The sequence below is a fragment of the Chiloscyllium punctatum genome, chromosome 18 (assembly GCF_047496795.1).
Source record: "Chiloscyllium punctatum isolate Juve2018m chromosome 18, sChiPun1.3, whole genome shotgun sequence".
Taxonomy (NCBI): Eukaryota; Metazoa; Chordata; class Chondrichthyes; order Orectolobiformes; family Hemiscylliidae; genus Chiloscyllium; species Chiloscyllium punctatum.
This window is the reverse complement of record NC_092756.1, coordinates 99736415-99750822: the sequence shown is the minus strand read 5'-3', so window position 1 is coordinate 99750822 and position 14408 is coordinate 99736415. Positions and strand designations below refer to the sequence as shown.

The following is a 14408-nucleotide window of genomic DNA, read 5'->3' as shown; positions in this document are numbered from 1 at the left end:
TTTCTCTGTCCATAACTGTTGTCAGACCTGATGTGTTTCTCCAGGAATTTCTATTTGCTGTTTTGTAACCAGCTTGCTCTCCATCCTGCTCCTTGTCCCCTGCCTCCACGTGTATTTGAATCATTTCAATAAAGAGCTTGTTAATCCTCATGGACCCAGCTCCCATATATTAGCCCAGTCAATAATGTCCCATACAGAGAGATCTACAAACCATCATCTCGTCCTGAAGCGATCACTTTGATTTTCCTTTCTTTGCTTTCTTTGGAATCTGAAATGGAAACGGGTTTTTGATGATGAAATGGAAAATGAGTGTGAAATGTTCACAATTGAAAAGTGTGTCCCTGTCACACGTTGCTTTTTGCTCACACTCACACATTGCAGCAGCCACTGAATGGCTCAGCTCACCATGAGCCACATTCCCATCACCTGGAAAAACTGCAGGTTGAATCCCAGAGTCTCCAGAGTGAGTGTGAGTCTCACTTCCTGCCTGGGTCAGAGACTGTCCTGAACCCACATTCCCTGTTCTCCTGACTGTTCCGATACAGGAACAGTGAGCTGAGTACAGACTCTGGGGTCTGAGCTATGGCTTTCCATCCAAGGCCGATGAATCCAAACAGCTTCCCAGAATCATTAGTGCAATCATCACAAGATAATTCAGCAGGGATTGTTAGAAACAGGGACAGATTAAAATCGAAATATCAATACCTCGAGCCGCAGAGTGAATTGTTCGTTGTGCAGAATCTGGAATAGAAAAAAACAGGTTTTCAGTTCCCAAATCTCAGTACAGCCTCTGTGTCCCATTGTCAGAACAGTTTTAAAACTGTCCCTCCTGTTTTAATGATACTTAAATCTGTAACGGTGATGTGTTGTTGAAAGATGGGGATAAATACCTTCAGTATCAGGTGCACTCTCATTCTCCGCTGAGTCTGAAACAAAGGGAACAGGATTTCAGCTTCCAGAGCACATGCTCTGATATCCAAATGCTTTGCAATGATCCCCCTCCCACTGTAAACCCTCCCTCCTCACTCAGCACTTGGACAGGGACACCATCAGAATTGAGCTTTAGTTGGAAATGCACACAGTATTTCGAGGAGAGAGGCAGGCCATTCAATCCAATACTGTCTGCTGGGATTTACCTGCTACACAATTTCCTTGAAACACTCTTCATTCTTCTCTTCCTTTTCTAAGGTGTGTTTATTCAGCTTCTTGTTAAATCTGTTGATATTATTGACCTTAATCGCTCTGACTGGGAGCGAGATCCACATTCTGATCATTCTCTGGATCAACACATTTCTCTGAATTCTGTCTTGCATTTATTACACAAAGTGTTGTATTTGGTGTTTCCACAGGAACAGATATCAAGCCCCCGTCACCATATTAAGGTGTAATTTGTTGGTTGAGTCCTCAGTCAGGTCACACTTTAGTCCTCAGTCTCTCAGCTACAATCTTCACTGAGCCTCTGAAGCTGGGTCCTGACTTTGTTCTGTCTTGTTATTAAACCCATCCACATCTGCATTACTCCTCATTATTATCCAGCCCCTGTTCCTCTCTTCATGGTGTGTCCCAGGTTTCTGTTCGATAGAACAAAGCCAATCTCACAACTGGTTTGTAGATCCTTCCTTTCAGTTTCAGTGCACCCTTCCTGTCAAATAATGTTCCCCTGAACCTCCTCCGAATCCTCCAGACCAGACTGAACACATTGTTTAACTTTCATTTCCTGTTTCCATCTCATGCCACCACAGGCCCCAATGACATGAAGCGATTGGTTTAGTGTCGGTCTTCTCCCAGAATCTTCACTCTGAAGCTCTTTCCTCAGCCCAAACTGACCATCCATCAAGTGTGCCGTCGGTTTCCTGACTGTCATCACCCTGTCACCCAGAGCTTTCCTCCTCTTCTCCAGATGTTGACATGTTCCCCTCATCCCTACCATACAGCTCCATCGGCTGGGCAGCTGGTTTGTGATGGAAAGTGATGCCAACAGTGTGGGTTCAATTCCTCCACCAGCTGAGGTGGCCAAGTAGGTTCCTCCCTCTCAATGTCTCCAACTGCCTTTGGTAGGTTGACTCTCAGGTTAAACCACCTCGAGCCTTCTGTCTCTAATGGGAGGGTAGCCCTTGGGTCCTCTGGGATTATGGCATGTTTCCCAACAATATAATCTCACAAGTTACTGCGGTATGAAGTTCATCCCCATTTTGTTGTCCTTTGCCCAGTTTGAATCTCCATCGAACTACACCGCCAAATTGTTTCTGTAAAGGATGATCCTCAGTGATCCTAGCACTAATCCCTGAGGAACTGTTTTTGTTGTTTTGTAACCAGCTTGCTCTCCATCCTGTTCCTTGTCCCCTGCCTCCAAGTGTATTTAGATTACTTTAGATTACTTACAGCATGGAAACAGGCCCTTCGGCCCAACAGGTCCACACCGACCCGTCGAAGCGCAACCCACCCAGACCCCCTACATTTTACCCCTTCACCTAACACTACGCGGTAATTTAGCATGGCCAATTCACCTAACCTGCACATTTTTGGATTGTGGGAGAAAACCGGAGCACCCGGAGGAAACTCATGCAGACACCCATGCACAATTACTTCAATAAAGATCTTGTTAATCCTCATGGACCCAGCTCCCATATATTAGCCCAGTCAATAATGCCCCACACACAGAGATCTACAAACCATCATCTCGTCCTGAAGCGATCACTTTGATGTTCCTTTCACCACTTTCTTTAGAATCTGAAATGGAAACGTTTTTTCCACACTCACACATTGCAACAGCCACTGAATTGCTCAGCATTCCCATCACTTGAAGGGCCAGCTCGGGGTTAGATTGGGGTCGGCTCATTTCACCAAGAAATTGCGGGTGAGGTAGAGTCTCACTTAAAGTTTACACTCAGAATTTTCAGGGAACGTGTGTAATTCATTTTCCTCCAGCTAAAGCCAAACCCCTCATTCCCTTTATCCTGAAATTTCTGAATCCTGGAAATCCCTCTCTTCCGAACTGCACTGAGTTGTCCCAAGCCGCATCTTAAAATATATAAAGCTGGAGAATTTCCCAGGACTGGATCAGGTGTTACCCAGAACTCTGTGGAATACTCAGGAAGTGATTGCTGACCCCCTTTGCTGGGATACTTGTATCATTGATAGTCATGTGTAAGATGCCGAAGACTGCTGGCTGGGTATCGTACTGCCATCGTTTAAGAAAGGTGGTAAGGAAATGCCAGGAAACTCTAGACCGGTGAGCCTGATGTCAGTGGTGAATGAGTTATTGGAGGGCTCCTGAGGGACAGGATTTACATGTATTTGGAAATGCAAGAACTGACTAGAACGAGTTCACATGGCTTTGTGCATGGGAAATCATGTCTCACTAACTCAATTGAGTTTTTGAAGAAGTGAGAAAGAAGATTGATGAAGGCAGAGCAGGAGATGTTGTCTGTATGAAGATCAGTAAGGCATTTGACAAGGTTCCATATGATAGACTGGCTAGTAACGTTGGATCACAAGGAAATCTAGCCATTTTGATATAAAATTGGCTTGAAGGTAGGAGACAGACGGTGGTGATGGAAAGTGAGGCCAACAGTGTGGGTTCACTTCCTCCACCAGCTGAGATAACCAAGTAGGTGCCTCCCTCTCAATGTCTCCAACTGCCTTTGGTATGTTGACTCTCAGTTTAAAGCACCTCCAGTCGTCTCTTTGTAATGAGCGAGTAGCCCTTTTGGGTCCTCTGGGATTATGGCAACTTCCCCAATAATATAATCTCAAAAGTTACTGCAATATGAATTTTATTCACATTCTGGCTCCCCCCCACAGTCTGAAATTCCATCTAATTTCTGACACTAAATTGTTCTGTAAATGGTGACCAACAGTGATCCCAATGTGGAACATCACCTCCCACATTGCCGCCAGTCTGTGTAATGTGCTTTTACCACCACTCTGTGTTTGCTGTTTTGTAACCAGCTTGCTCTCCATCCTGCTCCTTGTCCCCTGCCTCCACGTGTATTTGAATAATTTCAATAAAGAGCTTGTTAATCCTCATGGACCCAACTCCCATATATTAGCCCAGTCAATAATGTCCCACACAGAGAGATCTACAAACCATCATCTCGTCCTGAAGCGAACAGTTTGATTTTCCTTTCACCGCTTTCTTTGGAATCTGAAATGGAAACGGGTTTTTGATGATCAAATGGAAAATGAGTGTGAAATGTTCACAATTGAAAAGTGTGTCCCTGTCACACGTTGCTTTTTGCTCACACTCACACATTGCAGCAGCCACTGAATGGCTCAGCTCACCATGAGCCGCATTCCCATCACCAGGAAACTGCAGGTTGAATCCCAGAGTCTCCGAGGGTGAGTGTGAGTCTCACTTCCTGCCTGGGTCAGAGACTGTCCTGAACCCACATTCCCTGTTCTCCTGGCTGTTCCGATACAGGAATAGTGAGCTGAGTACGGACTCTGGGCTCTGAGCTATGGCTTTCCATCCAAGGCAAGTGAATCCAAACAGCTTCCCAGAATCATTAGTGCAATCATCACAAGATAATTCAGCAGTGATTGTTAGAAACAGGGACAGATTAAAATAGAAATATTGACACTTTGAGCCTCTGAGTGACTTGTTCTTTGTGCAGAATCTGGAAGAGAATTTCACAGGAGAACCTCTCTGTCCCATTATCAGAGTAGTTTTAAACCTATCTTTCCTGTTTCAATGATATTTAAATCTGTAACTGTGACATGTTGTTGAAAGATGGGAATACGTACCTTCAGTATCAGGGGCACTTTCATTCTCCGCTGAGTCTGAAACAGAGGGAACAGGATTTCAGTTTCCAGACAACACATTCCAATATCTGAATGGTTTTCAATCAGCCCCGTCCCACTGCAAATATCCCCACACTCTTCACGTGGGTAGGATACAGCTCCAGATATGAGTTGAAGCTGAATATGAGATCATTACTTAATACATGTAACACCTTTATTCCAAAATTAATGGAGCCTAAGAGCAGGAAGTTAGAAGACAGTATCTTAACATCTGTCAGAGGGAAATTGTTGGAAGTAATTCATTAAATCAGTACGTTCTGAAAGGTCAGAATAATGCCAGCAGTGTTACTGTGTACATGGAGGATATCCAGCCCATTGAGTCTGCACGTCTCTCCAAATGATCAGCATGGCTTCGAGTCCTTCTCCTGCCTTTTCCCATTCACCTCGCACATTCTTCTCTATTTTAGTTATCATCCACTGAATGTTTTAGGGCGAGACACCAAAGTCTTGAATACAGGGATAGTGTGGGATGCTCTTCAGAGGGTGTGTACAGAACTGATGGGCCAAATGGCCTCTTTCTGCACTCTAGGGATTCTATGATCCAATGTCGGACGTATCAATGTCAAACCAGAGGGAGAGGCCCATCATAAATGGGTCATTTCAGGTTGGTGTGATGTAATGATGTGTGGAATACCACAGGGATCATTGATGGAACCTCAACTTTTCACAATCTTTACAAAAGACTTGGATGGAGGGAGGGATGAGATGGTGATGACATTTGCTGCTGAGTTAAAAGCGTTTAGGAAAGGGAGTCATGGAATGAACAAAACAAAGGAAGTTAAAAATGACACAACACCAGGTTATAGTCCAACAGGTTTGTTTGGAAGCACTAGCTTTCAGCATATTGCTCCTTCATCATTGACACCTGAAGAACAACCACCTGATGAAGGAGCAGTGCTCCGAAAGCTTGTGATTCCAAATAAACCTGTTGGACTATAACCTGTTGTTGTGTGATTTGTATCTTTGTACACCCCAGTGCAACAGGGTTCTGAGATACAGAGGGATCAAAGTGTCGATGTGGATAAATCAAAAAATGATGGTGTGATGGTGCAGCAGGTAAATAGGAAAGAGAACACAATGTTCTTGTGAAATGTGAAGGAAATAGAGCATAAATGTCTGGATAAATACCAAAACTTATTGGAGAAACTCAGCAGGTCTGGCACAATCCGTGGAGCGATAAACAGAGGTAAATGTGTTGAAACCCATCTGAGAGTTCTTCATTATCCCATTTCCCTCAATTCTATTTCTCTGTCCATAACTGTTGTCAGACCTGATGTGTTTCTCCAGGAATTTCTATTTGCTGTTTTGTAACCAGCTTGTTCTCCATCCTGCTCCTTGTCCCCTGCCTCCACGTGTATTTGAATCATTTCAGTAAACAGCTTGTTAATCCTCATGGACCCAGCTCCCATATATTAGCCCAGTCAATAATGTCCCACACAGAGAGATCTACAAACCATCATCTTGTCCTGAAGCGATCACTTTGATTTTCCTTTCACTGCTTTCCTTGGAATCTGAAATGGAAATAGTTTTTGATGATGAAATGGAAAATGAGTGTGAAATGTTCACAATTGAAAAGTGTGTCCCTGTCACACGTTGCTTTTTGCTCACACTCACACATTGCAGCAGCCACTGAATGGCTCAGCTCACCATGAGCTGCATTCCCATCACCTGGAAAAACTGCAGGTTGAATCTCAGAGTCTCCAGAGTGAGTGTGAGTCTCACTTCCTGCCTGGGTCAGAGACTGTCCTGAACCCACATTCCCTGTTCTCCTGGCTGTTCCGATACAGGAACAGTGAGCTGAGTACGGACTCTGGGGTCTGGACTTTGGCTTTCCATCCAAGGCCAATGAATCCAAACAGCTTCCCAGAATCATTAGTGCAATCATCACAAGATAATTCAGCAGGGATTGTTAGAAACAGAGACAGATTAAAATAGAAATATCAATACCTCGAGCCGCAGAGTGACTTGTTCTTTGTGCAGAATCTGGAATAGAAAAAAAGATTTTCAGTTCCCCAATCTCAGTACAGCCTCTGTGTCCTATTATCAGAACAGTTTTAAAACTCTCCCTCCGGTTTTAATGATACTTAAATCTGTAACGGTGATGTGTTGTTGAAAGATGGGGATAAATACCTTTAGTATCAGGTGCACTCTCATTCTCCGCTGAGTCTGAAACAAAGGGAACAGGATTTCAGCTTCCAGAGCACATGCTCTGATATCCAAATGCTTTGCAATGATCCCCCTCCCACTGTAAACCCTCCCTCCTCACTCAGCACTTGGACAGGGACACCATCAGAATTGAGCTTTAGTTGGAAATGCACACAGTATTTCGAGGAGAGAGGCAGGCCATTCAATCCAATACTGTCTGCTGGGATTTACCTGCTACACAATTTCCTTTAAACACTCTTCATTCTTCTCTTCCTTTTCTAAGGTGTGTTTATCCAGCTTCTTGTTAAATCTGTTGATATTATTGACCTTAATCGCTCTGACTGGGAGCGAGATCCACATTCTGATTATTCTGTGGATCAACACATTTCTCTGAATTCTGTCTTGCATTTATTACACAAAGTGTTGTATTTGGTGTTTCCACAGGAACAGATATCAAGCCCCTGTCACTATATTAAGGTGTAATTTGTTGGTTGAGTCCTCAGTCAGGTCACACTTTAGTCCTCAGTCTCTCAGCTACAATCTTCACTGAGCCTCTGAAGCTGGGTCCTGACTTTGTTCTGTCTTGTTATTAAACCCATCCACATCTGCATTACTCCTCATTATTATCCAGCCCCTGTTCCTCTCTTCATGGTGTGTCCCAGGTTTCTGATCGATAGAACAAAGCCAATCTCACAACTGGTTTGTAGATCCTTCCTTTCACTTTCAGTGTACCCTTCCTGTCAAATAATGTTCCCCGGAACCTCCTCCGAACCATCCAGACCAGACTGAACACATTGTTTAACTTTCATTTCCTGTTTCCATCTCATGGCACCACAGGCCCCAATTACATGAAGCTGTTGATTTAGTGTCAGTCTTCTCCCAGAATCTTCACTCTGAAGTTCTTTCCTCAGCTCAAACTGACCAGTCTCCTCACTGTCATCGCCCTGTCACCCAGAGCTTTCCTCCTGTTCTCCAGATGTTCACATGTTCCCCTCATCCCTACCATACAGCTCCATCGGCTGGGCAGCTGGTTTGTGATGGAAAGTGATGCCAACAGTGTGGGTTCAATTCCTCCACCAGCTGAGGTGGCCAAGTAGGTTCCTCCCTCTCAATGTCTCCAACTGCCTTTGGTAGGTTGACTCTCAGGTTAAACCACCTCGAGCCTTCTGTCTCTAATGGGAGGGTAGCCCTTGGGTCCTCTGGGATTATGGCATGTTTCCCAACAATATAATCTCACAAGTTACTGCGGTATGAAGTTCATCCCCATTTTGGTGTCCTTCGCACAGTTTGAAATTCCATCGAATTATAACACCAAATTGTTCCTGCAAAGGATGATTCTCTGTGATCACAGCACTAATCCCTGAGGAACATCACCTCCCACCTGGCCGCCAGTCTGAATAACACACCTCAATCCCCACTCTTTTTTTGTTATTTTGTAACCAGCTTGCTCTCCCTCCTGCTCCTTGTCCCCTGCCTCCACATGTATTTGAATCATTTCAATAAAGAGCTTGTTAATCCTCATGGACCCAGCTCCCATATATTAGCCCAGTCAATAATGTCCCACACAGAGAGATCTACAAACCATCATCTCGTCCTGAAGCGATCACTTTGATTTTCCTTTCACCGCTTTCTTTAGAATCTGAAATGGAAACGTGTTTTTGATGATCAAATGGAAAATGAGTGTGAAATGTTCACAATTGAAAAGTGTGTCCCTGTCACATGTTGCTTTTTGCTCACACTCACACATTGCAGCAGCCACTGAATTGCTCAGCATTCCCATCGCTTGAAGGGCCAGCTCGGGGTTAGATTGGGGTCGGCTCATTTCACCAAGAAATTGCGGGTGAGGTAGAGTCTCACTTAAAGTTTACACTCAGATCTTTTCGGCTAAAGCCTAACCCCTCATTCCCTTTATCCTGAAATTTCTGAATCCTGGAAATCCCTCTCTCCCGAACTGCGCTGAGTGGTCCCAAGCCATGCCTTAAAATATATAAAGCTGGAGAATTTCCCAGGACTGGATCAGGTGTTACCCAGAACTCTGTGGAATACTCAGGAAGTGATTGCTGACCCCCTTTGCTGGGATACTTGTATCATTGATAGTCATGTGTAAGATGCCGAAGACTGCTGGCTGGGTATCGTACTGCCATCGTTTAAGAAAGGTGGTAAGGAAATGCCAGGAAACTCTAGACCGGTGAGCCTGATGTCAGTGGTGGATGAGTTATTGGAGGGCTCCTGAGGGACAGGATTTACATGTATTTGGAAATGCAAGAACTGACTAGAACGAGTTCACATGACTTTGTGCATGGGAAATCATGTCTCACTAACTCAATTGAGTTTTTGAAGAAGTGAGAAAGAAGATTGATGAAGACAGAGCGGGAGATGTTGTCTGTATGAAGATCAGTAAGGCATTTGACAAGGTTCCATATGATAGACTGGCTAGCAAGGTTGGATCACAAGGAAATCTAACCATTTTGATATAAAATTGGCTTGAAGGTAGGAGACAGATGGTGGTTGTGCAGGGTTGCTTTTCGGACTGAAGGCCAGTGATCCCCAGTGTGCCACAAGGATCAGTGCTGGGTTCATAGAACATAGAACATAGAACATAGAACAATACAGCACAGAACAGGCCCTTCGGCCCACGATGTTGTGCCGAACTTCTAACCTAGATTAAGCACCCATCCATGTACCTATCCAAATGCCGCTTAAAGGTCGCCAATGATTCTGACTCTACCACTCCCACGGGCAGCGCATTCCATGCCCCCACCACTCTCTGGGTAAAGAACCCACCCCTGACATCTCCCCTATACCTTCCACCCTTCACCTTAAATTTATGTCCCCTTGTAACACTCTGTTGTACCCGGGGAAAAAGTTTCTGACTGTCTACTCTATCTATTCCTCTGATCATCTTATAAACCTCTATCAAGTCACCCCTCATCCTTCGCCGTTCCAACGGGAAAAGGCCGAGAACTCTCAACCTATCCTCGTACGACCTACTCTCCATTCCAGGCAACATCCTGGTAAATCTTCTCTGCACCCTCTCCAAAGCTTCCACATCTTTCCTAAAGTGAGGCGACCAGAACTGCACACAGTACTCCAACTGTGGCCTAACCAAAGTCCTGTACAGCTGCAACATCACTTCACGACTCTTGAATTCAATCCCTCTGCTAATGAACGATAATACTCCATAGGCCTTCTTACAAACTCTATCCACCTGAGTGGCAACCTTCAAAGATCTATGTACATAGACCCCAAGATCCCTCTGTTCCTCCACCTGACTAAGAACCCTACCATTAACCCTGTATTCCGCATTCTTATTTGTTCTTCCAAAATGGACAACCTCACACTTGGCAGGGTTGAACTCCATCTGTCACTCCTCAGCCCAGCTCTGCATCATATCTAAGTCCCTTTGCAAACGACAAATGTCCTCCTCACTGTCCACAACTCCACCTATCTTCGTATCATCTGCAAATTTACTGACCCACCCTTCGACTCCCTCATCTAAGTCATTAATAAAAATTACAAACAGCAGAGGACCCAGAACTGAACCCTGCGGAACTCCACTTGTAACTGGGCTCCAGGCTGAATATTTACCATCTACCACCACTCTCTGCCTTCGACCGGTTAGCCAGTTTTCTATCCAATTGGCCAAATGTCCCTCTATCCCATGCCTCCTGACTTTCCGCATAAGCCTACCATGGGGAACCTTATCAAACGCCTTACTAAAATCCATGTACACGACATCCACTGCTCTACCCTCATCCACATGCTTGGTCACCTCCTTGAAGAATTCAATAAGACTTGTAAGGCAAGACCTACCCTTCACAAATCCGTGCTGGCTGTCCCTAATCAAGCAGTGTCTTTCCAGATACTCGTAAATCCTATCCCTCAGTACCCTTTCCATTACTTTGCCTACCACAGAAGTAAGACTAACTGGCCTGTAATTCCCGGGGTTATCCCTATTCCCTTTTTTGAACAGGGGCACAACATTCGCTACTCTCCAGTCCCCTGGTACCACCCCCGTTGCCAGTGAAGACGAGAAGATCATTGCCAACGGTACTGCAATTTCCTCTCTTGCTTCCCACATAATCCTAGGATATATCCCGTCAGGCCCGGGGGACTTGTCTATCCTCAAGTTGTTCAAAATGTCCAACACATCTTCCTTCCTAACAGGTATCTCTTCTAGCTTAACAGTCCATTTCACACTCTCCTCTTCAACAATACGGTCCCTCTCGTTCGTAAATACTGAAGAGAAGTACTTGTTCAAGACCTCTCCTATCTCTTCCAACTCAATACACAGTCTCCCACTACTGTCCTTGATCGGACCTACCCTCGTTCTCGTCATTCTCAGGTTTCTCACATACGCATAGAATGCCTTAGGGTTATCCTTGATCCTATCCGCCAAGGATTTTTCATACCCTCTCTTAGCTCTCCTAATCCCTTTCTTCAGGTCCCTTCTGGCTATCCTGTATCCCTCCACTGCTCTGTCTGAACCCTGTTTCCTCAACCTTATGTAAGCCTCCTTCTTCCTCTTTACTAGACATTCAACCTCCCTCGTCAACCAAGGCTCCCTCACACGACCATTTCTTTCCTGCCTGATCGGTACATACATATCAAGGACACGTCGTAGCTGCTCCTTGAAAAAGTTCCACATTTCCACCACATCCTTCCCTGACAGCCTATGCTCCCAACGTATGTTCCTCAAATCCTGTCTTACAGCATCATAATTTCCCTTCCCCCAATTGTAAAATCTACCTTGTTGTGCGCACCTATCTCTCTCCATAACCAAGGTGAAAGTCACAGAATTGTGGTTACCATCACCAAAATGTTCACCCACTAACAAGCCCACCACTTGTCCCGGTTCATTACCGAGTACCAAATCCAATATGGCCTCCCCTCTGGTTGGACACTCTACATACTGCGTTAGAAAAGCTTCCTGGACACACTGCACAAACACCGCCCCATCCAATCTACTTGATCTAAAGAGCTTCCAATCAATATTTGGGAAGTTGAAGTCGCCCATGACTCCGATCCTGTGGCTTCTGCACCTTTTCAAGATCTGTTTCCCAATCTGTTTCTCCACATCTCTGCTGCTATTCGGGGGCCTATAGTAAACACCCAACAAGGTGACTGCACCTTTCCTATTTCTGACTTCAGCCCATACTACCTCCAGAGGCAGATCCCCCTCAAACTTCCTTTCTCCAGCCGTTATACCATTTCTAATTAGCAATGCCACCCCCCCTCCTTTTTTACCACCCTCCCTAATCTTACTGAAACATCTGTAACCAGGAACCTCCAACAGCCATTCCTGTCCCTCATCTATCCATGTTTCCGTGATGGCCACAACATCGTAGTCCCAGGTACCGATCCATGCCTTAAGTTCACCCACCTTATTTCTGATACTCCTTGCGTTGAAGTATACACACTTGAGCCCATCTCTGTGTCCGCAAGTAGTCCCTGTCAGTGCTACCTTCTCCACAGCCTCCCTACAGTCTTGGGCATCCTGTTCACTGCTTTTCCTCATTTATATCAATCGTTTGGATGTGAATATAGGAGGTACGGATATTAATTTTGCACATGAGACCAAAATTGATGGTGTAGTGGACAGTGAAAAAGGTTAGCTCAGAGTACAATGGGATCTTGATCAGATGGGCAAATGGGCTTAGGAGTGGCAGATGGAGTTCAACTTTAATAAATGCGAGGTGCTGCATTTTGGTAGAATAAATCAGGGCAGGACCGATAGTGTGAAGATCCTGGGGAGTATTGTTGAACAAAGGGACCTTGGGGTGCATGTACAGAGCACATACAGGATCTTGTGAAAGTAGAGTCACAGGTAATTAGGAACAGAAATTAGGCCATTGAGCCCATCAAGTCTGCTCCACCATTCTATCATGGCTGATAAATTTCTCAACCCCATTCTCCTACTTTCTCCCTATAACCCTTGATCCCCTTGATACTCAAGAACCTCTCTCTCTCAAGAACCGGTAAATATAACCAATTACTGGGGCTCCACAGCCTTCTGTGGCAGTGAATTCCATAGATTCCCCACTCTCTGGCTGAAGAAGTTTCTCCTTACCTCCATTCTAAAAGGTCTTCCCTTTACTCTAAGGTGGTGCCCTTGGATCCTAATCTCTCCTATTAATGGAAATATCTTCCCAACATCTACACTGTCCAGGCCATTCAGTATTCTGTATGATTCAATTAGATCCCCCTCATCCTTCTAAACTCCATCGAGTATAAACCCAAGGTCCTTAAACATTCCCCATATGTTAAACTTTTCATTCCTGGAACCATTCTCCTGAACCTCCTCTGAACACGCTCCAAGGGCAGTACATTCTTCCTGAGATATGAGGCCCAAATCTGCACACAATACTCCAAATGTGGTCTGACCACAACCTTATAGAGCCTCAAAAGTACATCCCTGCTTTTATATTCAAATCCTCTCAAACTAAGTACAACCATTGCATTTGTCTTCCTCATTACTGACTCAACCAGCAAGTTTACCTTGAGAGAATCCTGGACTAGAACTCTCAAGTCTCTTTGCACATTAGACTTCTGAATTTTCTCTCCATTTAGAAAATAGTCCATGCCTCCATTCTTCCTACCAAAGAGCATGACCTCACACTTTCTCACGCTGTATTCTATCTGCCACTTCTTTGCCCACTCTCCTAACCTGTCCAAATCCTTCTGCAGCCTCCCAGCCTCCTCAATGCTACCTGTCCCTGTACTGAACTCTGCATCATCTACAAACATAGCCAGAATGCCCTCAGTTCCTTCATCCAGATCGTTGATGAAGAAAAGGTATACAGTCAAGTGAAGAAGGTGTTTGATGTGCCTACCTTTATTGGTCAGTGCATTGAGTACAAGGGTTGGGAGGTCATGTTGTGGCTGTGCAGGACATTGACTTGCCCACTTTTAGTATACTGTGTTCAAATCTGGACTGCCTGCTTGAGGAAGGATGTTGTGAAACTTGAAAGAGTTCAGAAAAGATTTACAAGGATACTGCTGGGACTGGAGGGCTTGATCTATAGGGAGCGGCTGAATAGGCTGGGGTTATTTTCCCTGGAGCATTGGAGGCTGAGGGGTGAGTTTATAGAAGTTTATAAATCATGAGGGGAATGTATCAGGCAAATACTCAAGGTCTTTTCCTCAGAGAATGGAGTACAAAACTAGAGAGCATAGGTTTTAGGTCAGAAGGGAAAGATATAAAAAGGGTGCTAAGGGGCAGTTACAACATTTAAAAGGCTTCTGGATGTTTGCATGAAAAGGAAGGGTTCAGAGGAATATGGGACAAATACTGGTAAATGGGACTAGATTAATTAAGGATATTTGATTGGCATGGATGACACAGACTGAATGGTCTTTTCCATGCTGCACATCTCTGTGACTCTAACAGTTGTAGTCCAAGAAGGCAGCTGTTTCTGTTTCTGGTGACCAACAGTGATCCCAGCACCACCCCCTGAGGA

The 14408-nt window shown here is 44.8% G+C and overlaps 1 protein-coding gene across 1 annotated transcript in view; it reads right to left on the bottom strand.

Annotated features, from left to right (window-relative positions):
- Positions 1-14408, bottom strand: part of LOC140489128 (uncharacterized) — a 161049-nt gene that overhangs the window by 58679 nt on the left and 87962 nt on the right. Inside the window, exons 55-58 of the mRNA XM_072588362.1 lie at positions 8531-8587; positions 6934-6969; positions 6751-6786; positions 6258-6314 (exon numbers count right to left, since the gene is read on the bottom strand). Of these exons, the coding sequence (XP_072444463.1) occupies positions 6258-6314; positions 6751-6786; positions 6934-6969; positions 8531-8587 (186 nt within the window). The remainder of the gene's footprint in view (positions 1-6257; positions 6315-6750; positions 6787-6933; positions 6970-8530; positions 8588-14408) is intronic.